Below are 24635 nucleotides of genomic sequence, written 5' to 3'. Positions count from 1 at the left end.
AGTTCTTTTTGTTGCAGCTAGAACGAAAGAGAGGTGGAAGGGACGGCGCTGACTTGGAGGAAGGGAGACATAGACACAGAAATGGACATAGATTGTGGCTAGTGAGAGGAAATGATGCCGCACTGACTTGGTAAATTGTTTAATTATTTATACTGGAATTTAGTACTAATTAATTAACCCAAAAAAAATTGAAAAATAATGAGTGGTTTTGATGGATTTGAACCGCAGCTTTTGATTGACTTTTGGAAAAATGTCAGAGACGGAACCGGACACTGACGAAGGCACGGACAGTTGTTACATATGTCCCAGTCGAAAACTGATTGGATGTCGAAGTGCGAAACCGTCGTGTGTGAGCGTTGGAAAACCACCATGCGAGCACACGGCACCACTGCCCTGTCATGCCCTACAACTGGAGGGTATATGGAGTGCTGGGTTTAATATCTGTATAACGCATACTCAGTGGTTGCGAGTTCATAAAAAGTATTATTTTTGAGAGAATTGTACTTTTTATTGACTTGCTGTCAACTCACAATTTAACTTTAATTTTCGTTAATCGAACAGACATGAAAAGTACCTCTTCAATGAATTGAATAGACATGAAACAATTAAATAAACAAGCAACGCTTATGGTCGCAAAAAGATGTATCAATTGACATTCTTATTAATAAACAATGTCAAGTAATTAGTTGAAGGAAAAAGATGTCCTACAAAATGGTACGTTGAATTAGCCAAAGCACAATTATTTTTTGTTATTTTAGATCAATAACTCGTGTTTTTCACAATGAACATAGTCCTGGGGAAGGATTCTCTCTTCACCTATTTACATCTCCTTCTCTCTCCTCCTCACACATATTGTTTTTTGTCTTATTGTCTCTATAAAAAAATCAATATAAGATTTTGACATGACTAAACCGTAACCGTTCAAATAGAAGGGGAGGGAAGGAGAGGGAAATTAGGAAGGGAGAGAATCTTCCTTCCTTAGGACTAGGAGGGAACAAAACTTTAGCATTTTAGTATGACGATACCATACTCTAAAATAATCTATTTATAAATGATAACTCAAATTTAAGTGCCACAAAATAAACATATTGACCTAACTTACGTATACAAAATAAAATTTTAATTAAAAAAAAAAGTGATTTGGGACCACCACTGGTCCACTACCATGCCCTTACCTTCTTCTTTGTATGGAGGATCCAAATCTAGTTGGGGGAATAAGAATCTGTGATTGATAGTTCTTCATGTCTTTTTTTGTTTGGTTGGAAGTTGAAAGGGCATTTGAACCTTTTCAAGTTTAAAGTCTATTACATATAGGAAGCTAATGAATGCGTAGCATTATATATGAAGGGGGGAGCAGGTTGACTTTGGGTTTGCCGAAACAAATTCTCAAGCAGGTTGACTTTGGATTGTGGATGACACTATAGAGCTTCATGGCTTTGTGGAGGTTTAAAGATTGAGGAGATGAGTGATGCGATGCTCTGTTGTCAATGGAGAGAGGGAGATGGATTTGGCGCAGGAGGAAATATTAGGGTCTATTTGATACTCTACTTCACCAACTTTTTAAACTTAAAAACAATTTTCAAATTTTAGGTCTTAAAAACTTGTTTGATATGACTATTTTAAAAAACTGAACTCAAATACTAAGTTAAAAATATAGTCTATTATCTAAAAATATAAAAAGTGAGTTTTTAGAGTTTTTAAACTTAAACTCACTCACTTCTTTTTTCTCCCTCCTCCCCTCTCACTTCAAATCTATCTATCTTTTCTTCTTTCTCTCTCCTCTTTTTTTTTTTTTTACCTTTTTTCGTCTCTCCTCCAATCTGCTATCTTCATTCTGTCGGTTCTTTCTCTCACTCATCTTCCTCTCTATCTCATCCGATCCTCTCTCTTCTTTTTCTTTCCTTCAATCATCTTTTACTTTCTTTCATTATCTTTTCTCTTTCTCCCTCTCCTGCGACCCCTTCTTTTTAGATCTCTTTGTCTAAGTTGTAAGATTTAAAATTTTTAAATCGCAAACCAATCAAGTTTTTGAGTCTTAAAGAAAATAGTTTTCAAGAAATGTTTTGAGAAATGATAAAAATTTTCAAATAGGATATCAAACAGGCCCTAGTGATCATGTATGGTTCTTTCAAGGGATGGATCTAGAATAATTTACCTATCATAATAACAAAAAAACTGACTTGAACGGTCCTGTGTTAAGAGCTAAATTGGCTAAAGGGATGGGTCAGCATAGCCAAACGATCTTTTATATACTTTTTTGTTTATACACCTTATTTTACGTATTCAGACATCATTTGAGGATACAATTTTTTGTTGTACCCAAAAAATTTATTTTAGTTAGAATCATGAACTTAACTTCGTTATCGTATTGAAATACTACCATCACCTTTTGCATGCTGAATCATGCTAACATTAGCCTTTCACACACCGCAAGCCATTGATGGATGCATGTTGCTAGACACGCATGCATTAATGACTAACAATCACTCGGCAACTATGGTGGAAAGGCTTTGAGCAAGATTGGGCGTGGTCATTAAAATCCACTTTATGGTGTGGGAAAAGTGTGCCACACTCTAGGAGGTAGATGTAGATTGTAGAGGGCTCTCACACGCCAATGCACCAAGGGAACCATCTCCACCACCACGACCACCACCATTCGTTATTCCACCACCACCACATTTGTTATTGTTGTACGTATATCATAAAGAAGTGGGTAGAAGAGAATAAGAAAGAGGCGGAGTAGTCCTTGACCGTTCCTTGTTAACCCGATTCACATCCGTAAACACCAATGTAAATTACAGTTTTTATTTCACTCCAGGCGAACACTTTCTTATCTATTCCATTACACATCTGCTCTTCTACCCCTTGTACAACAAGGGTGCGATAACAATGGCATACCGTGAAAATACATGATACTTCGAAATGCACAAGAAATTTAGAGATATCAACATCCCATCATCAGAAGAAATACGCGGCCTCTGAACAATGTATTTCCGTTTGATTTGGGGGGGGGGGGGGGGGGGGGGGTGTGGTGTGGCGGGGGCGGGCGTGGGGGTTGGAGGGAGAGGCAGTAATGTATCATAAGTATATTCTCCATCATACCCGAAGAGAACACAAAAATGTTGCCACGGTGAGGCCCCCTAATTGTTTCCTCCACGAACCCACCTAGCTGAACGCGTCTTTGCCATGCCAGAATAATAATCACCTACGTTTGCCACAAACAGTGGATCTCTATCTTCAAATCTCAACTCATTACCTGTATCGCTACCAAAAGCATTTCCCGAATCCGTCTGCTCCAATTCTTTTGTTAAATCCTCCATCGTCTTCTTTAAATTTGCTTTACTCATCGGCCCTGCCTCACCAGTTGAAATGCCAACCATAGTAATCTTCGGAAGGTTTGGATTTTGCAGTGTGCTCTGCTTTATGCATTCCTTTGGCAACTCTTCATTTTGGTCCTTTTGTTTTGACCACAGATGACTAAACCAATCACTGAAAGGAAATCGTAGATCTGTTTTGTTTCCTTTATTGGTGTGAATATCATCCTTTAATTTAATCTCCGAAGTGCTACAATCTAGAGAATCTTCGTTATCATTTACTGCTTCCCCATTGGTAAGGCATCTGGCTGACTGAGAAGCTCTAAGAAAAGAGGCTGCACTCCTGCAGCGGAAGGAACATAATTTTGTTAGAAAAGCCTGAAAGATAGAACAAGCGAGTTTACCAATGTTAAAATTCAAAGAAAGATTTAATTAGAAAACAGAAGGTATTTGATATCCGAGAAAGCAACTGCTAAATTTTAATGTACCTTCTTTCGAAAGAGTCAACCATATAAGGGAATTTGGGTTGAATGCCTGTTGCTTTCCGTAGCCACCTATTACCCAGAAGTACTTTATCAACAGCATAAAGGAGCTGCATTTCAGCGGCTTTAGAAATGACACTCAAGGGTATTCCAGGATTCCCTATCTCATCCATTACTTCCTGAACCTGTCAAGAAACATATATTCCAACGAACAAAATACAAATACGTGAGAACTGGAAGAAGGTGAACTGGGTTGTTTTAACTTCACAAACTTATACATCTACATACGTAGTTATGTCAGACAAATGATAATAATTCTAAGCGTATCATTGACGATGGGAATCCAATTCTCGATTCTTCATCTTAAAATCTTGTACATGTCTCACTACCAAACTACTTGCTACATCAAAATAATACTTCAGTATTGGATTCCATACCTCTGGAGGCTCCCACAAGTTATCGCTCATCTCTTCAATTACTTCTGCTGGTATGTTGTCATCAATCACATCATGTCGCCGCTGTGTGTGCCGAGTTTGAATTAAAGAATGGAAATGCTGATCTACAGATTCCTCAAGAATGTTATCAAGCATGTTTTTATCAAAAAAGTAGGGAGTATACCTGTTGGAACAAAAGATAACAATAGAGCATCAGCCATTCTACTTAAAATTCACCAAAAGAACAAACTTGATTAGAAGCAAGCACGAAACATTAGAACACACCATTTGATCCCATCCGAGCTTGCTATTGCAATATCCAAGTTTTGAGCACTAAAAACCGGAACTCCGTCAACCCTTTTGCATTTGCCACTCTGCGGCATTGTCTTGAGAAGTTTGTTAGCTGCCTTGACCTGTAGGAGCATACAATTTTGAGAAATGTATACAACGTTAGCGAAGACGGTTGTCACTTGTTATATCATACCTGTTTTTCATTTGGAACAAACTGGAATAGGTGCGGCTTTTCCTGCATAAAACATGGAGAACGACTTACTCATTCATCCAAGATCATCATAGCATGCCACAGAAATTACTAATAAAAAAAAAATCTCAAAAACATAATTAAAGTATCAATAAATCCCTGATGTGGCAGTACAAGTTGGGATTACCTTGAAATGTTCATATGCTAAATCGAGACGACAAGCTCCCACCACGCCACTCGGAATATTCAGTCGTTTCACATAAGTAACTAAGAACAAAATCTCAGTCAGAATGCCGGTCACCTCCAGATAGAAATAAATTTGACCAAATAACCACTAAAACCAACCGTTTGTTTATGTAGAATCCTACCTGCATCGCCTAAATCCATGAAAAATCGAAACACAGGGCCGTTTCTCTCACTGTTAGTAATTGATTTAAACATCTTCTTCAGCCACTCGGGAGTTCTACAAGTAAATGCCATGAAAATTAAACAAAATTCAGCAAAAAAGCCCTCAAACACACTGAAAATTTCCTGAATTTTAATAATCTCAATTCAAAGGCAGCATCTTTATCAAAAATTCAATGTCGAAATGAAATTCGAACTACATATATGATAAAATCTAGCAAGAAATTAAATTTCTATAAATAAAATAAAGTACCAATGTTATTAAAAGTTGAAAAAAAAGGGTACCTTTTGGAAATAAAGGGGATGTCGAAGTGGGTGGAGACGGCCATGAGACCAGTCCCGGAGAGGTCGCACATACTGAAGACCTGGCCCACAAACGCCGGCCCACCGCTGCCCTTGATATTCGAGTTCAGCCCTGCAATCCTGACCGTTGACGGGAACCCGGAGGTCGACTCGGGCAACGAAGCCACGCCCTTCATGGCGGAGGGTTTGGAGTCGGGCTGGAAAGCGAGTGGTTTTGGCAAGTTGGGGAGGAAGAGCGCGACGCGGATATCCGGAGGAGCCGTGGACGGCGATGGCGATGGCGACGGCGTTGTCTTGGGGGAGGCAAAGAGGGAGAGGAGATTGGATGTGGTGGAGTGGACCAAGTGGGTTATGGTGGGTCTGAGTTGCTGCTTGGTGTGGGGTGGTTCGGATGGTGAGGCCATGAATTTGGAAACTTCTGCAGACTTTTGATGGATTTATCAAACTGTTTGTGTGTGTGTGAGAAAGAGGATGAGGATCGTGAGAGAGACGCAGAGATATCTGCTTAATTTTGGATGTCGTTTTTTTTATTTTAATTTCTAACATATTTAGTCATATCTTATCTTTAGAATTTGATCCAATGTTATACCTTTTTTAGCCTGGCCGTGAATTTCTCAGTTAAATGTTGACGTGGCTTGATCCGAGACCCACTTTTTATTAAAAAAATTAATAAAATATTGAAAAATAATAATTTACCCTTCAAACAAAAATAAAACACCCAAACACCCATCTTCCCCGACCCCTTCCCCTTCCCCGCAACCTAGATCCCTTCCCCTTCCCTACAACCCCCAACCCCTTCCCCACCCACGCCAACATCTCCCCCCAATCAATAATCTCAATTAGGTCGGCGGAACTTTTCCTGATTTTAATTTAGAACCAAAGATCTGCAAGAAATTGACCAAAAATAAACACAATCAAGAAACAAGAGAAATGAATGAAAATGGTATAGAGATAGAGAGGGAGAGAGAAAAGGTTACTTGTCATGTGTCTGAGGAGGAGGAATTGGAAATCGAATCATTTAAAACAGAGGTTGGCGCAAGAACAGCCATGGAAGAGCGAAAGAGAGATAGAGAGAGATGAAATGGGAAATGGGTTTCAATTTTGAGAGAAGAGAGCGTTTAAAAGATGGTAAGGAGGGGAAAGGTGTAGGTGGCTTGGCGTGGGTAGGGAAGGGGTCGGGGGTTGCAAGGAAGGAGATTTTAGTTTTGAGAGAATAGAGCGTTTAAAAGATGGTAGAGAAAGGAAAGGTGCGGGTAGGGAAGGGAAAGGTGTGGGCGGGGAAGGGGCCGGGGGTTACGGGGAAGGGGAAGAGGAAGGGATTTGGGTTGCAGGGAAGGGGATGGGGAAGATGGGTGTTTGGGTTTTTTTTTATTTATTTATTTTTAATGGTAAATTATTATTTTTAATTTTTTTTATTATTTTTTAATAAAAAGTGGGTCCCGGATCAAGCCACGTCAGCTTTAACTAAGAAATTCACGGCCAAGCAAACGGAAGGTATAACATTGGACCAAATTCTAAGGATGAGGTATGACATTACCAATTTTAAAAGATGAGGGTATGATAGTGTTGTGAGACCAATAGTTGAGGTAGTTTTGTGTAATTTACCCTTATTTTTATCTCTTTGTCAACTAAAAGAGGGTGAAAAGACAACTTAGTCTTTTATCACACAAAAAAAATGATGGGCAATAATGTAATTTCACAGGTCCAAATTTTATTATTTTTTATTGAAGCCTCACATACAGATGATGTTAAAATATCTCTAATATTAAAAAAAAAAAAACAAAAAACAAAAACCTCCCACTCCCCCACGTTCTCTCTCTCTCTCCCCCTCTCTCCTTCTCATTTTCTAAAAAATGTGTTCATACACACAAAATGTGTAGGCAAATACTAGTTTTCAAGAGAGAGCTGAAATTTTAATTTTCCTCAAGGTGTGGTATTTTCTACGACAAATTTTCTTACTTGTAATCTTTTTGTTTTTTTAAAAGATCATAATTAAGGGGCGTCGACATTTTGTGTTGATTTTTCTATAGATAGAGAAAAATAAGAAGTAGGAAGGGAGGGGAAGGAATAGAATTTAGAAAGAGTGAAAATTATACTCTTGTTAGATATTATGTGTCATGAGGAGGAGCGTTTGTCAATTCAAAATCAATAAAATTTAGTTAATTTAATCCGGTTCAAATTATATATAAATTCGAATGTGAATTGTTCATTGGATGGAAAGTGAAATTAAAGTATAAGATAGTAAGCATATTTCAACCAATAAACTTTGATTGTTTAAATTTTTTTATTTTTCCCCCTATCCAAACCTTAATCGGCAAAAGTTGAGAATCACATTATCGATTTAAAACACATAGGACCAAAATGATAATTTGCGAAAACGTAAGAGACCATTCGTGATTAAACGTTTTTAATGTGTCACCGACCTTTTAAAGTTTGGGCTGATTGCCCAACGAGCCTCCGCCGGAAAGTGTGATTAATTTTCCTAAACGACAGGTCGTGTTTGAAAAATTATGGGCTGGGCCGTCACCAAATAAAACCCAAAACGAAGCTATCTGTTCTCTCCCTCTCTCTCTCTCTCTCTCTCTCTCTCTCTCCGTCTCTGTAATCGCGCCATCGTACGGGCAGAGGGCCTCCGAATCAGATTGCGACCTCCGGATTTTCCATTTCCCAGGCAAGCATACATATATATATATATTTGTACATATTTCTGCCATATTTTTCATTTCGATAGTTTTAATTGGAAATTCAGTTCGTCGAATTTTGATTTAGGTGTGCATGCGTTTTAATTTTGCGGCAATTTTGATAATTTTATTAATTTATTGAACGTGTTTGAGTATTTCGAATTGATTTGTGTGATTTTTTTGAAACTTTGGTACTCCATTTTTGTCTGTACGTAGGTTAATCAGCTATCAGTATTACTATTCAATTGGCTGTACTGAGTCTGAGCTCGCTACCCCAGTCATTGGTTTGATCTACTTCACAATTGTAGGCTACTGTTTGTTATATATATATATGTGTGTGTGTGTGTGTGTCTCATAATTTGGCTGAATCACCGAGCTTCGGTGATTTTGATTGGCCTTAGCCATATAATGGCCTAATTTTGAGTTTGATTCAGATTTTTATAAATCCCGTAACGGAAATGAAATTGTTGCGAATGATGTTTTTGGCGGTATATCCTAATGTCATTGCATTGGAGATGTTTTGAAATTCGTGGTGCAACATTGGTCGTTGCTCTGGTCTTTGTGAACTGATTTGTTCTAACCAAAGTCAATTCTGTAGGCATAATACGGACATAGGACTAGACTAGGGAGGTCGCCATGGCTGCTTCGGAAGAGACTAGTGCTTTGTTCCCAATTTTCATTTTAACCATAATGGCACTTCCTCTAGTGCCTTATACAATTACGAAGTTGTGTCGTGCTGCATCCAAGAAAACAAAGAGCATCCATTGTCAGTGTTCAGAGTGCTCTCGATCAGGAAAGTACCGCAAGTCAATTTTTAAGCGGGTTAGCTCCTTCAGTTCTTGCTTAGATCTTTTATTCATTTAGTCACTGCGAGAAGAAAACCAAAATATTTGTTATATAAACCATCTAACGAGAGTCTGAATGTATGTGATTATGCTCGCATTTGCAGATTTCAAACTTATCGACGTGGAGTAACTTGACACTAATACTGCTCTGGGTTATCATGATAGTCCTGGTTTATTACATCAAAAATATGAGCCGCGAGGTAAACCTTTTTTAACCCTTATGAGGCATTAATGAAAACTGTTATCATATGGTCTTCCTGCAGCTGTTTTACTTTGCCACGGCTTTTCAATTTAGTTAATTCGGACCTCATATTATATTTTTAATGTTGGATGCTTGTTCTGAGAAACTTCTAAAATTTCAGATTCAAGTTTTTGAGCCATTCAATATTCTTGGACTGGAACCTGGAGCTTCTGATTCGGAGATAAAGAAGGCATATAGGAGACTCTCTATACAATACCATCCAGATAAAAATCCAGATCCAGGTTGATATTGTTTTAAAAGTTCAGTTTATGAATTGCTTATTATCTGAACCTGTAGCGGGAAAGATGAGGTCTTTATGATATTGTGTATAGACTAACTGTTTATTTAATTTTTCTTTTTCTAGAGGCCCACAATTACTTTGTTGAGTTCATATCAAAGGCTTATCAGGCTCTGACGGATCCAGTATCTCGTGAGAATTTTGAAAAATATGGCCATCCAGATGGCAGGCAGGTAATGTGCAATTTCATTCAAGGAAAAAAGATGGCAACTTTCTTTTAGTGTTCCCTTGTCAATATTATATGAAGTCGAACTGATCATGTTTTGAAATTAAACCAATGCTTTATTCAAATAGGGGTTTCAAATGGGCATAGCTCTTCCTCAATTCCTGCTGGACATCGATGGAGCATCTGGTGGAATACTCCTACTCTGGATTGTTGGTATTTGTATTCTATTGCCATTGGTGATAGCTGTTGTATATCTTTCAAGATCAGCAAAATATACCGGCAACTATGTCATGCATCACACGTTGTCCACTTACTATTACCTCATGAAGCCTTCTCTGGCTCCCAGGTACTCAACTGGTTTAAAAGATATGTTCATTGGCAGTTGAATTCATGTAATATTTTATATTCCAAAGGTAATTAAGTAGAGAATGATGTGTACCACAACTGCCGAAGTTAGCTTTTACATGTTTATTATTTTCAGTAGCTGGTTGCAAGTCTGAAGAGTCAAAAATTTCTCATACATGTATAAATATTCTTGATATTTGTATGGATCAGGTGTACATTAAGCTGTACTCGTTGTTAATCCTTTTACTGATCTTATGACATAATTTGATTATACAGCAAAGTAATGGATGTCTTCATAAAGGCTGCTGAATATACGGAAATTCCAGTTCGTAGAACTGACAATGAACCCCTTCAGAAGCTTTTTATGCTAGTCAGGAGTGAGTTGAATCTGGACCTTAAAAATATCAAGCAAGAGCAGGCAAAGTTTTGGAAACAGCATCCAGCCCTTGTAAAGGTATTTTGTGCTCCAAGACCAGACTTTATGATTAGCAAAGTTTGTCCCGGTCCTTGATGTATGCTTAACTTTATGCCACTTTCTATGCAGACAGAATTGCTGATTCAAGCACAGTTAACTCGTGAGTCAGCATCCTTATCTCCATCTCTGCAAGGTGATTTTAGACATGTCCTGGAACTTGCCCCTCGCCTCCTTGAAGAATTGATGAAGGTGATTTCTACATTTTCCTGTCTTATCTTACATTCTATTAGCAAACTCTAAAACAAGTGCTTATTCTTCTTAGAAGATGCAGACTTTCCATATAAGCCTGCATTGATTCACTCATATTTGTGTTTAGACTTGTTCCAATACTCTACTTAAAATTTGACCAACAGATTTAGAAGGGGGTACAGAAGTTGGTACCTTGCTCCTAGTATTTCTGGAAATCAATTGATCAACAGACGTGCTAGCATATCTCATGACATTTGTACAAAATTTGGAAGCCATGTTGTTCTAGTTTTACTTATGCTTTATTCTATGCAGATGGCAGTTATGCCACGCAATGCTCAGGGGCAGGGATGGCTGAGGCCTGCTATTGGTGTGGTTGAACTTTCTCAGTGTATAATTCAGGTGATGGTCCATTATCCACTTTTGTCAAGCATGTAGATCTTAAAAATATACTAATCATGCAAAACCCTAATTTTGCAAAGATTTAAGATTTCTCTCATACAATCACTCACTGTGTGGGCATATACGTTAGTTACCGTGCTGTTTTTTCCTCTCGCCCAAATCTTATTCTGAAGTATCACGCAAGGGAAAATTTGTGAGAGCTTGTTGTGTATGATTTAGTTTCTTGTTAATTAAGGATTGTTGAACAATATGGTAGTAAATAATTTCTTATTTCTTATTTTCTTTTGGTTTGCAAATATCATTAAGCACATAGCTGCGACATTTATCATTTGTATCTTACGAATGCGTACTCTTTTTTGAAGTTCATGTTATTTCGTCACTATGATGCAGGCTGTTCCTCTTAGTGCAAGGAAGGCTATTGGAGGGTCCAGTGAAGGCATTGCCCCCTTTCTGCAGCTGCCACATTTTGGTGAGGCGGTTATTAAAAAGATAGCCCGCAAGGTAAACAGTCTTTGTTTGGACAATGCCATGCTGGAACACAACTGTATAATCTGTCTCTTGCCTAGCCGCAGGCAGCAGGCGTTAGTACTGTATTGCTACTTGAGATGGTTAAAATTGTAAATATTCTGTGAAATCCCTCTTTTCACGACCGAGTGAGCAGCAAATCTTAATTTTTTGTAATAATTAGTCGTGTTTGTTTCTTTCACTTTTTTCTGCTGCTTTATTTTCCTCTCCTGCTAGTATTTTTCTGTTTGGTCTTGGCTTTAATTATTCTTCATCTTTTTTTGTAGAAGCTGAGAGTGTTGCAGGATCTTCAGGACATGTCTGTGGAAGATCGTGCTGAGCTACTTTCTCAAACAGCTGGATTCTCATCCGCCGAAGTCCAGGATGTTGAAATGGTATTGCAGACGATGCCTTCGATATCAATTGAAGTTAAATGTGAGACTGAAGGCGAAGATGGTATACAAGAGGGTGATGTTGTCACCGTTAATGCTTGGGTGACACTGAAGCGTCCCAACGGCCTAATTGGTGCCCTTCCCCATGCGCCTTACTTCCCATTCCACAAGGAAGAAAATTTCTGGTTTTTGCTTGCAGACAGTGTCTCCAACAACGTTTGGTTTTGGCAGAAGGTAAATTTCATGGATGAGGCTGCAGCCATTACTGCTGCTTCCAAGGCAATCGAGGACGCAATGGAGGGTTCGGAAGCAACAATGAAAAAGACTAGTGCTGCTATCAGAGAAGCAGTTGAGAAGGTGAAGAGCGGGTCTAGGCCAATAACAGGCAAGTTACCAGCCCCAGCGGAGGGGAATTACAATTTGACATGCTACTGCCTATGCGACTCTTGGATTGGCTGTGATAGAAAAACAAACTTGAAGATGAAGATTTTGAAGCGTACTCGGGCTGGTACCCGGGGAGGTTTTGTGGCAGAAGAGGGACCGATCACGGAAGATGGTATTGAAGAGGAGGAGGAGAACGAAGATGAGGATTATGACGACGATTATGAGAGCGAGTACAGTGAAGATGAGGCGGATGAACAACATGACACGAAAAAGAAAGGCCCTGCTACGAATGGCACTGTGGATAAACAAAACTCGGGATCAGAAGGTTCAGGTTCAGAGGAGGACTAAAACAAACAAAATTTTATGTAGTTTTCGACTTCGTTTGCTCATTTACCGTCTACTTGGTGAGAATTGAAACAACCATCACAGTGATAGTTACCCTATTTCCATCTTTTATTTTACTACAAAACTTGGGTTCCAACCCCATTTTAGCCCTTGCAGTTCTCAAAAATTTTAGACCTCTTTTACGTTAACAAATTTTACTTATTTGCACTATAAATTTTGTTTTTTCGTGAGCAAAAAGATGTGTTTTATTTCCTTGTACCACTCTCAACTTTGACAATACGAAACCGACAGACATATCGTAGATTTGTGTTCAATTGACAACATAATTATACAACTTTGCTAACAGTTTACGCTCTGGACCCCTTCCAGAGACCTCACGGTCAACATTCTTGTTTCAGGCCTGTGTCGAAGAGAATACAGCTGAGTTCATTTTGCCTCGAACGCCTTTCTCACCGGACTACCAATTGTGTAATGTCAAGTAAATGAGGTTACGGATGATTGAAAACATCTTAAACCTCTGATGTAATCTGGTTGGCCAAGAACAGTATCAAGATTGAACCCTAAGTTGATCTGAACTTGCTTCGGCTTCCTCCGATAAATCATTTGAGTTCTGGTCCTCTTCCTCGGCTTCAACAATTTGTTCATCTGGATTCGATTCAGTTTCTAACAACTCTTCGGAGCTGCGGACTGTTTCCTTCTCCTCACTAATCACCTTTGCAGCACCATCAGACTGGTTCTGATAGTTTGCTCGGACTTTAACGCGTTTTCCCTTGATGTACCGATACTCCCATTTTGGTGGCGGATATTTCTTCTTCAACTTGTTGTATTTGTCCAGCATACCTAGCTCCTTAAAGACATTTCCAACCTTCGTAACAATTGAAACATTTGGTTGTACGCCAAGCTCCTCCATATCAGCAAATATCTACAACAAGAGAGTTTCCAACAAGTTAAAAGACTCCTCCCAGCAGGATTTACAAAGGATCCAACACAAAAACTACATGACATTTCGCCTTTCCGGCACATCAGAACGAATTCATTTCTCAATCAAAATCGGAACAATCCACAGGAACTTCAAAATGTGGCAGGGCTACAATACCTCAAACATCTTATCGTGCAATCCGTGCTGGTAGTAAATTGAAATCATTTTGTCGAAGAACATGCGAGGCATGCTTTCCAAGTACTGCGAAAACAACTTAGTCCAGAGCTCTTCAGCTTCTTCAATCCTCCCATCCTCGGCCAAAGCAGTTAACAGTGTGAAATAGGTCCCCATTGTTCTTCCTTGCCCTTTGCTCAGCATCCACTTTGACACCTACAAAACCCACATCGGTTTCCTGAGTATTCAAAACTTAAGGTCCCATTCATAATTTATTGACATTTTCTTCATCCTGACAAAGCAGTAATCTAAACTACATAAGGGAATTCGAACTTTGGCACAAGAGAGCCAGCGCACTGCCCTAGCCAACCGGCCTAACTCATGTCGACATTACATATTGAGCTACACTGACCAACCAGGCTAACTCACGTCTACGTTACATATTGAGCATTAAAAGAAGGTGAAAAACAAACCTGAATTATCCTCTTCCATTCCCTTTGGTTCTCAAGGGACTTGAGTGCCTTCTTCACTGTGATCAACGGGAATTCTAATTCCCAAGCAATGAAAGAATCAAGGGCTCCATAAACTTCCTCTTTCACATTTGACAACCCCTTAACCTACAAAAATTAATAAGCAATCCCTTAATCAAAAGAAAACTAATAAAAAATGTTTGAAAACTTTGAGTTTTAAAGATAAAGACAAAATAAAGGAGTGAATAGTATCAAGATTGACTTTTTAATGTAAAAATATGATTTTTCGTTAAAATGAACAGTACCGGAAGCTTTTCGTTAAAATTCCCACTAATCAAAACCAAACACAAATATGGAAAATTGAGAAGAAAAGAAGGCCAAAGAAAAGTAAAAGCTCACAGATTCAACAAGTTTGAGGGATTTGGAAACGGTTCCGATCCGTTTATTGGCTTTCCAGACTCTTGGGTATCTGGGTCTTGGACCCTTTTGAGCACATACCTGAAAACATCATTGAAAAATATAAACTTATGAAGAAAGTAATTGTCTCTCTAACCACAATTTCAAAGCATGCAAAATTCAGGAAGCACTTTTTTGAGAAGCAGCTTTTACCACTACACTGCTTCTACTGTGGGAAGATTTGATGGATTCCAGTCCCCGAGTGAAGGCCGGAAGTGAGTGTTGCAAGGTAAGCATGCTTAGTAAGCATTTAAAATGTCAGCTCCAGTTTATTCAGGCAGCCCAGGGAGGAGAAGAGAGACGCACGGGGAGAGAAAATGAGAGAGACGGAGAGAGAGGAGGTCGCCGGCGAAGGATCTCTCGCGGAGGTTGTAGGGAGTGGGTTGGGTGGCTGTCGTGTATCGGATTAGGCGGGTTGGGTTGGGATTTTCATTGGTTTCGGGGGAAAAATCTCATTGCAAGGCATATGGGTAAAACGGGAATTTTGAATTTTTTTTGGGTGGATATTTTGGATTTTATTTTATTTTCCATTCTGTTACAGTTCTTCCTAATTTTGTATGCATGACTTTAACTACATAAAAATAATACAAAATAAATTTAAATTAAGAACATTATGAATATTTGAGGCGAGTATAATCAAAAACCTAATTTGTAAAATGAAGTCAAGTGTAACCAAAAACAAAATTGTAAAATACGTGACGACATTTTTAAAATACGCATATATTAGTAGGTTAAGTGTTTGAGGAGAAGATCTTGTGTGAGGTTATTATTAATGGTGGATCATGGGTGTTATGTGAGAGGAAGATGAGACACAAATGGGGCTGGATGAACTTCACAAAGTCAGAGGGGGTGGGTAGGGGAAATTTTTTATGTCTTGTTTCGTAGAAACAACTTATTCCGTATCCAAACCGAAGAATTCTCATTTTTCAATCGACCAAATAAGAATAGTCATTTAAATGCACCTTCTAAAATATGAGAAAAACGCGATAGGGCAATTTTTCACACTGAATAAAACCACCGTGAATTTAGTTGGACCAAGTGTCGTGTCCAATTCTATGTAATCATATTCATTATTTTTTGTTTAATTTATTTAATCTAACAATTATAATATGCGAAAAGTACCTTCCTTTTTTCGTTATATTATTTGTCTTTTCCCTACTCAGGCTATTATATGGTCAAACAAATATGTATGTCTTGGTCCACGCCTACCTTCCTCCTACCTTTGTAAATAGAATTTTTACACCGTTACTGTAACATTGTGTTACAGTCAAACAAATATGTATGTTTTGGTCCATGCCTACCTTCCTACTATCTTCGTAAATAGAATTTTTTACGCTGTTACTGTAATGTTCTGTTAATATTGTTTAAACGTAACGCTATATGATATGCTCGTCCGTCCAAGTTTTCTGATAGACTCCACCAGTCACAGAAATTAGAGCATATCGCAGGTCAATCTTCTCATATCTTTGCCTCTTCTCTCAGACTCACACCGAAGCCTCCCGAACTATCAACTCTGATATCAATGGCTTCCGCCGCCAAATCAACCACCACCACCACCACCACCACCATAACATCCCCAATTTCCGTCACCGCCGAGTCTCTACACTCCATCCTCTCTCACCAAACCCTAATCAACCACTTCCAATCTTCCCTTCCCGCCGTCTCAGCTTCTCTGCAATCCCCAATCCGCCAAAGCTACGACGTTTCGCCCTTCTCCTCTCTCCTCCTCATGCCCTCCTGGTCCTCCTCCCCTTCTCTCCCCTACTTGGGCGTCAAGCTCGTCACCTACTTCCCCGGAAACTCCACCATAAACTTACCCGGAGTGCACGCAAGTTATGTGCTCTTCAGCTCCGCGACCGGCCAAACCCTCGCCACCGTGGACGGTACCACCCTCACCCTTTACAGAACCTCCTGCGTTTCAGGCTTAGCTTCTAGGATTTTATCCCGAAACGACAGCGAAATACTTGTTATGATCGGTGCGGGCGCTATGGCGCCGCATTTGATCAGAGCACATTTAGCGGCACGGCCGAGCTTGAGGAGGGTGATCATATGGAACCGGAACGCGGAGAAGGCGGAAATTTTGGCTGAGAAAATGAGAGAATGTGCGGAGTTTGATGGGGTTTGTTTTGAGAGCAATGGGTGTTTGGATGAGGCGGTTGGGATGGGAGACATTGTGAGCTGCGCCACCAATTCGGAGGCGGCCCTTGTGAAGGGAGAGAAGCTGAAGGCGGGGGCACATTTGGACTTGGTTGGATCTTTCAAGCATTCCATGAAGGAATGTGACGATGAGGCGTTGAGGAGAGGGAGGGTTTTCGTGGACAATGAGGCGGCGCTGGAGGAGGCGGGGGAGCTGGTGGGTGCTTTCGAGAGAGGGGTGATGGAGAAGGCGGATGTTTGCGGAATGTTGGTGGAGTTGATCAACGGCGAGAAGGTTGGGAGAACAAGTTGCGAGGAGATTACTGTGTTCAAGTCTGTTGGTTCTGCAGTTGTGGATATTTTTGCAGCTCAGTTGGTGTATGAAACCTACATCCAGCAACAAAATTAGTTGGATCGAATGGAGATCGAACACATTGTACAACGGTACAACCTCAACCGGGGTTTGCACCCGTTGTAGTTTTCCGGTCTTTGTACACATTTTGTTCATCAATGTGTACGAGAACATGATCGCTGAATAAAATGCTTGCTTGTAGTTGTAGATTCGAAATGTTGTATAAGCGAAACACTGCGTTTGGATCATAAAAAATAATGCAGCCAGTTCATCCTGGAAAATGAAAACTACTTTGCTAAAATCTCTTACTCTGTTCTGCAATACAGTTCCTACGTTGCTAAAAGCACTATAACATCAAAGTAACACGATCTCAACAGCCGCCGGAGAAAATATATTTAACCTGAGCTTATAATCCGATCAGTTGAAACAACAGCAATGGATTGCTAGGAAGGAGAATAAAAACTGATTCAGGAAAAATGCTACAATACGTTCTCGATATCTTTGTTAAATCGCAGTGTTTCTAGTTCGGAGTTACTTCTGAATCAAATTTCAACGGCATGAGACCGAGCGGCAAGATGAGCAAGTTCAAAAAATTATTTACGAGGCCAAGAATCACAAGGCTTCGGGAAAAAAAAAATGAATTTTCATAAATCATTAATTGAAATTAACAATACAACGACCTGGTGGACTGTGCGGGTAAATTTTGGGCAACCTCTTCAGCTGTTATATCCAAATCTCTGCAAGGAGGCACGATGAAGAAACGAGCCGGAATCAAACTAGAAGATGACACTTCACGGTGTTGATAATGTTAGCATTCAATTTGCTAATTTTGTTTCACCGTTTGTGGTTTGTGCTGCATCCTTGGGAATAGTAGATCATTGAGTTGTCTCTCCGCACTGTACTCAGAAGTCGCCTGAAAACACATGAGTAGACGGGGTAATCATAGGCAACCTTACTTTTCAACATAAGCACATTGTATTGAATGGTTCCAAAGAGTAACAACGAAAGACGAAATATTAAACCTCATGGCTCAAGGATGATTGACATACCCGCGTATTAAGCGCAAACCGCAATGTCTGGACTTGTGTCCCTGAGCAAACCCTTAAGTCAAATCCAAGGGAATCTACACCAATAAGTACTGCCTCCTGCAATAAAATTCAACAAAGATCAATCCTCTTCGTGGGTGTTAAAGACGACCTCATATAAGTAGGGCATTTCACTCTAAAAACAACCTTTTTCCGGAGAGCATATGTTTTGAAATGGTTCAAAATTGTAAAAAAAAAGTTGTGCAAAACCTACAGCTACGTCTTTGAAATAGATTTGGAAACTTGTATAACAACTTTGAATATGTTGGCCAAAAAAAAGTTGTACCTCCACTTGAAGACCCTTTAGTCTCCAACACAAGGACTTGAGAGCTTGCGTGGTCTTTTCTCCACCAGCTTTCAAACGAGATATAATTTTAGCTGCCGAGTGTGCAATGCAATCAGGTTGAGCTTTTACAAAGTCTTCTACTTCAACAAGAGTCTGTGGAGAATTGCAACAAAAGATAACTATTAAAAAGGAGCTCGCACCCACTTCAACCAAAAAAATACAAGTAAAATCCTTCCTTACACAAACCTGATTTCCATGTGATGAAAACAGCTGAATTTTAACCATCTCCAGTTTGTAAAATGTAGTCCCATTTCCCGGTGCTTCATCTTTCTTATTCTCCAATTCCTCTGCCAAGTCTGGACTATCCTTGGAAGTTCCTGATTTATAGCCATTAATCGTAACAGGATCTTCTAAATCATCTTCGACAGTCCTCCCAACTTCGTCTATGCCACCATTATCAGACTGATGATCAGACAGATGCTTTTGGATGACAGAATGTTCTTCTACAAGTGCAGGCCTTATAAGGCCCTGAATAGCCAAACTAGCTGGAGCCTGCTCCGCCCAATCTACAGGATCATCAGAAGCAACCTGAAACGTAAAAACAAAAGCGGAAATATGAGACACAGAAAAAAGAATTGACAACTTCATGAAAAACCATGAAATGGGATACGACCGCAGCTAGATGCTTCAAATGAAAAAGAGGTACAACAAGTAAGCAAATGAAAAGCTCAAGGATTCCCCGTTGTTACAAACAAAACAAACGAGTTAATTTTTTCAGTTACTTCTACATCACTCCATGATAGGTTAAGAAAATTACAATGGATAATTACCTCACTTAGCTTCTTGGCAAAATACATTGGGTGAGAATAACGCATAGTCTCCAATTTTGCCCAGTCTCCAATAGACTTGTCAGAATCATCCAGATCATCTTCGTCTTCATCTTCAAGAACAGCAACCCAGTCCTAAACACAAACCTATTAGATAATTAGAAATGTCTTACAACATCCGTGCATCCCACATCTAATGAAATGAAAACACAAACAGACCGAATCGTAGTCAATGTCTTCTTCATCATCGTCCTCCACATCATCGTCATCATCTTCAACATCACTATCTTCATCTTCAATCCCATCTCTTTCAAAATCAATGCCTGATAACTCCATCTCATTGATCATTTCCATAGCATCTAACCCAATAATAACTTGCTGCATTATTATAATAACCCACAAATTTGTAAGAGAAAGTCCAAAGCATAGAATTGCTGCTAGAATTCAATCATTTTTACAGACTATTATTGTTCTATTTGTTCATAAAAATTGCATACCACAAAGTTATTTTCCGAAGTTAGGGACTGAAAAGTGTCTTCACTATCCTTCACTTGAAAGTAGATATCTGCAACATGCTCGAGCGGGTTAAAATCTTCACTTTGAATGAAAGAAAAATATTCCAAAGTCCAACATATCATGAGAAAGTCATATACTTGACTTACTTCCATGTTCATCTGTTACATAAGGCAAATCCGGACATAAAATATTTTCATGAACCTCGTCATTGATCAAACTCGTAAACATAAGTGTTGCTTTGCTGTTAACCTGAAAATGGCATACTATGGGCAACATTAGCAATACACTCAATATGAAATGGGGAGCATCCATAAGTGAGCAAAACTAGTCCAATTTATGGCTCGTTTGGAAGTGCTTTTAAAATGATTGAAAGCGCTTTTGGTGAAAATGTTTTTGGACCCAATCCTTAGTAAAAACGCAAGTGAACCTGGAAAAGCACTTTGAAGTGCTTCATTGAAGAAGCATATATGGAATCCAAAAATATTTTCTTCAAAAGCGTTTTCAGTCATATTAAAAGCACTTCCAAACGAGCCCTTAGTAATTAAATTTTCGAACTTTCGTCTACTTATCAACAATCGAATGCAATGTACTACCTCAATAAGGGTTCTAGCAGATTCTGCAGCTGTAAGTCTAGCAGCTCCGCTAGTCTCCAATGTGGACTCGGCAATATCCTCAAATGGGTGGTATTGCGGCCTCCCATTTGGCTTTACAGGCTCTGAGCCGGGCCCTAACTGCCCGGCGGATGCCCGAATCCCACTCTTAACAAAACTGCCCCTTTTTGCAACTGAACCATTCTTTGATCGTCTAATTCGATTCCTGTATAAAATTCTTATCAAATTTACGCATTTTCGGAACCTCGAAATTCAAGTTGGTTTATTCAGCAAGAAAATGCTCAGCTGCTCGAAAATAAAAATCAAACTAGTTTGCTTACCACGGCGCGGCGAACCCGCCGGTGCAAGAAAGGCGGCAGTGTACGGCTCCGGTCACCTCGTCTGAGCTCCACGTCGGACGACAAGCTGCAACAAACAAAAGAAATTAGATTAGAAGCGTCCTGTGTGGGAACAGAGATAAAGCGGGGAAGAAATGTGAAGAGAAAGTTGAGCTGTCAAAGTGAGGCGGCGGAGAAAGAGAGGGAGGGAGTTACAGCGCATGGAGGTGGAGGAGCAGAGGTTTGTGGCGGCAGAGTTGAATCGTACGGCCATGGCTGACTCGATCATCATCATCGTTTTCGAGTTGCTTGTAGTTAATGCAACTGCAAGTGTGAGATCCACAAACTCTCTCTCTCTCTCTCAAGAATCTGAAAGGATGAGGTTTGCTCTTTCTTTGGTGTCTGGGCTACGATTCTCTGCACTCACAAATAGGGTAGCGTCTACAACTGAAATTCCAACGTTTTAGTACTTTTCGTACTTTGGGCCCTTGGTACTTGAAAGTGCCTTTGCTAATTATAAGAACTATTTATTTGTGTAGAAGTGTTTTTAGAATGACTGAAAGAGTTTTTAGAGAAATTATTTTTTGATTTGAAGAGTATTTCAAGTGTTTTTTTTGCAATAAACACATAATTTGATGCGTCTTGAACACACAATTAGGGATGAGCAACGGTTATGGCGGGCAGGTAACCGCGATTATTTACCCATAACCGTTTAAACTTTTACCCACTTAAACTTTTACCCACTTAACCTTTTATCCGTTGGCTATTTACATAAATGGGTATACTCATACCCATAACCGTTTATAAACGGTTAACCATACCCATAATCGCATACCCGTTTACATTTTTTTTTTTACCCGTCTGCCTATTTTTTTAACAACTTGAAAATTAAAATGAAATTTGTCATAATTTTCATTTTTCTAACTATTAAATACCATTATAAGTACATTTAACATGTATTTTTATATTAACAGCAATATTATTTATGAATATATGCGATGTCTCCCAATTATTTGATGGTTAATCTATGATAAGAATCATGTATGGTTGTATGTTAATTAATATTCTTGTATATCTATGATAAGTATGTGACAGCCCGTTCCAAAAATTTTAAAACGTATGCGTGAAAAGACGATTTTGCCCCTAGTGTGAATTTTCGTTGTGTGGTTGTTTTTGAGTTTGGTGTGGCTGGTTGTGGACCACACACCTTTCTACACACTCACCCTCACCATTTTCTGCCCTGCACTCCCTGTCCCGAGCCCTCTCTCTCCCATTTTCCCTCTCCATGTGTACGGACACACTCCAAAACCCTTGTAATCTTCACAGATCGAAGAAACAAAGTACATATCCATGCTCGTGAGGTCCGTAGAAGTTCAACCATACCCATTTCAGGTAAGGATACCTTCGTTTTCACGTCGAACTCGGGATACCCGATTTTTGGCACTGTTTATGCATATGTAAATTCTTATGTTTTTGGGAATTTCAAGCTTGTAGGAAGCTTGGTGAGGTCCTTAGGAGGCTCGGGGTGGTTCGTTTGAAGGTTTTGGACGTCGGGATCGTGAGTTTCGAGGTTGGCCGGAGTTGGGGGCATTTTCCCGGCGAGATTTCATGGATTTTAGCACTTGAAAGTGGTATGATTTTGTTCCTCTCGTTGTAAGCTTCATTTTGGTACCAAATTTGTGAAATTTGGTTGAAAAACGAAGAAGATAGGATGATTTGAAGTTTTTCCCGATTTTCCGGCGCCGGCGACGGCGCTGGAGAAGACGACGGAATATTCCGTCAGTTTGGACGGAATATTCCTCACGCCATTGACAAAATCCGTTAAAGTTAACGGAATATTCCTGACGGCGTTAACTGACGCCTTCAGCGTGCCAGGCACGTGCCTGCGCGTGGCCGGCGCGTGTGGCCATGCCTTGGCCAGCGCGTGCGGGCGCGTGCGGCGGTGAAAATTTTTTCTAAAAATATGGGGATGTTCCTGAGGTTGAGTAGATCACGTTGGTGTATTCATACACCCCATTTGAGCATTGTATGAGAAGTTATTTTTTAAGGTTGGTTATGTGTTTTATAATTAACGTTTTTATAGTTGTTTCGCATATAGGTGATACCTACCCCGAGGACGAGCGTGGTCACTCGATGCAAGGGGGTTACGACTCTTCCACATACTAGTGAGTGGGCTTTTGGTTTTCCGTATATACCTATATACTTATACTTTTCCCAGAAATTGATTTAGAACGTTTATTCGTTTATATGTCATGCATTATATTGCCGTTTGTTATGCATTGTTAGTTGCATATATATATATATATATATATATATGCTTGGTGCTGCGGACGCACAGGTAAGTGCCAGGTGAGTTGTGATTTATGTTTACATTCAGTAGTGATTTGAGATGCATAGAGAGCTCATAACTTGCACCCCCGGTGTTAGTGCTCCCGCCCAGAGTTGGGCACAGTCCTTCACGTAATGTTCACCTCCCGCACCACACGCTCAGCTTGGATCCAAGTTAGGTGCACAGTCCTGTCGTACAGACCACTTTAGGTGGTTCCGACTCGTAGGTGACCCGCGATTATTCGCCCAGCCTTCACGTAATAGTAGCACTTGAGCGTACTTATATTACACCCAGGCCTGTCGTACAAACCACTTTAGGTAGTTCCGACTCGTGTGCAGGTCTAGTTAATGAGACGGAGATTTGAGCTCTAGATTCAGCCGTACAGGTCACATTAGGTGACTCCGGCTGACAGATTATATGATATTGATGCGATATTACCTGAGCACTTGCATTTTTCTTCGAGGTTTTGGCATAGCATATTTCTGTGCATGACTTATATATATATATATATATATATATATATATATATATATTCTATTTTCTGGGAAGTATACAGGTTTTACGGTGAGGGGTTAGAACTTATTTATTAAATGGTTTTCGAAAAACTTTGTTTTTGCCCACTCACGCTTTTATTTTGCGCCCCTACAGGTTCTAGTTGGCTAGTACGTTTGGTGGCTTCCCTGAGAATTTCCCCGGCATATCTGACAGACCACCACCAGTGTAGGACCACCTTCGGGTGTGCTTTTGTTGTGTCGTTTTCTCCCGGACTGCATTAGGTTTTCGTGTTATGAACTTAGTGTTCACATTTACGCTTGCACTTGTTCGTTATTACCTTGTGTAAAGCTAGTTTTTAGTTATTCGTACTATTTATATTATTATTTTATTAGCTTCCGCACTGTGCACATGATTACGTCACTTCCACGTGACGGCCAGCATACCCTGATCTCGATCGGGCTGTGTCAAGTACGCATCAGTCTGCTAATAGGCTAATTTGATAAATATTTGGATTTTTATTTAGAAATATATGTTCATCGATCCAAGCCATTTAATCGATTTCTAATTTTTGGGTCAAATATTAATTGAAAACTCGAGGCTAATTAAATATATATATATATAGAGGTACGCATCATCTAATAATAACATGTTTCTAAATGCTCAAGGTAATCATTACATTGAATTGGTCAAAACCAAAAGGATCCAAAACAAAACTGTCGAACACTAATGCTTTAGCACATTCAATCACATATATTAAACATTAGCCTGTTCTATCAACTATATTTTTCTCTTAAGTGGGCATGACACACCCCGACCGAAATCAAGGCGTGCTAGCCGTCACGCGAGGGTGATGTAACCATGTGCACAGTGCGGAAGCAAAAATAATAATAAAAGTACGAATAAATAAAAACCAAACTACTAAATAATGTAGTTAACGTACAAGTGCAAGATTAAGCGTGATAAACAATATTCAGAGCAT

At 39.6% G+C, this 24635-nt stretch overlaps 5 protein-coding genes across 5 annotated transcripts; 2 read left to right on the top strand and 3 right to left on the bottom strand.

The window, feature by feature from the left end:
• Window positions 1-2779: 2779 nt before the first annotated feature.
• Window positions 2780-6009, bottom strand: LOC137735105 (uncharacterized). The gene is made up of 8 exons (XM_068474481.1): window positions 5402-6009; window positions 5080-5174; window positions 4899-4978; window positions 4715-4756; window positions 4516-4643; window positions 4234-4414; window positions 3803-3981; window positions 2780-3657 (listed from the first exon to the last, which is right to left on the bottom strand). The coding sequence occupies exons 1-8, from the start codon at window positions 5821-5823 to the stop codon at window positions 3141-3143; spliced, it is 1644 nt and encodes a 547-aa protein (XP_068330582.1). The 5' UTR covers window positions 5824-6009; the 3' UTR covers window positions 2780-3140.
• Window positions 6010-7990: 1981 nt separating this feature from the next.
• LOC137733975 (dnaJ protein ERDJ2A-like) lies at window positions 7991-12789 on the top strand. The gene is made up of 11 exons (XM_068473199.1): window positions 7991-8090; window positions 8699-8922; window positions 9050-9145; window positions 9308-9428; window positions 9551-9657; window positions 9779-9996; window positions 10272-10449; window positions 10540-10659; window positions 10972-11058; window positions 11449-11559; window positions 11850-12789. The coding sequence occupies exons 2-11, from the start codon at window positions 8737-8739 to the stop codon at window positions 12684-12686; spliced, it is 2061 nt and encodes a 686-aa protein (XP_068329300.1). The 5' UTR covers window positions 7991-8090; window positions 8699-8736; the 3' UTR covers window positions 12687-12789.
• A 108-nt stretch (window positions 12790-12897) lies between these two features.
• Window positions 12898-15162, bottom strand: LOC137733976 (pentatricopeptide repeat-containing protein At4g21190-like). Its single transcript, XM_068473201.1, has 5 exons — window positions 14856-15162; window positions 14646-14744; window positions 14250-14393; window positions 13780-13992; window positions 12898-13605 (listed from the first exon to the last, which is right to left on the bottom strand). The coding sequence occupies exons 1-5, from the start codon at window positions 14937-14939 to the stop codon at window positions 13231-13233; spliced, it is 915 nt and encodes a 304-aa protein (XP_068329302.1). The 5' UTR covers window positions 14940-15162; the 3' UTR covers window positions 12898-13230.
• A 947-nt stretch (window positions 15163-16109) lies between these two features.
• On the top strand, window positions 16110-17493 carry LOC137735194 (protein SAR DEFICIENT 4). Its single transcript, XM_068474595.1, has one exon. It carries the CDS (start codon window positions 16225-16227, stop codon window positions 17245-17247), a length of 1023 nt encoding a protein of 340 aa, XP_068330696.1. The 5' UTR covers window positions 16110-16224; the 3' UTR covers window positions 17248-17493.
• Window positions 17494-17815: 322 nt separating this feature from the next.
• LOC137735193 (uncharacterized protein At3g49140-like) lies at window positions 17816-21245 on the bottom strand. The gene is made up of 11 exons (XM_068474594.1): window positions 21049-21245; window positions 20836-20920; window positions 20498-20720; window positions 20051-20153; window positions 19886-19953; window positions 19608-19766; window positions 19392-19523; window positions 18808-19149; window positions 18562-18714; window positions 18240-18335; window positions 17816-18103 (listed from the first exon to the last, which is right to left on the bottom strand). The coding sequence occupies exons 1-11, from the start codon at window positions 21125-21127 to the stop codon at window positions 18014-18016; spliced, it is 1530 nt and encodes a 509-aa protein (XP_068330695.1). The 5' UTR covers window positions 21128-21245; the 3' UTR covers window positions 17816-18013.
• Window positions 21246-24635: the final 3390 nt, after the last annotated feature.

This window comes from Pyrus communis, chromosome 5, assembly GCF_963583255.1.
Source record: "Pyrus communis chromosome 5, drPyrComm1.1, whole genome shotgun sequence".
Lineage (NCBI taxonomy): Eukaryota > Viridiplantae > Streptophyta > Magnoliopsida > Rosales > Rosaceae > Pyrus > Pyrus communis.
The sequence above is the reverse complement of the archived record's forward strand: the minus strand, read 5'-3'. Positions and strand labels throughout refer to the sequence as shown.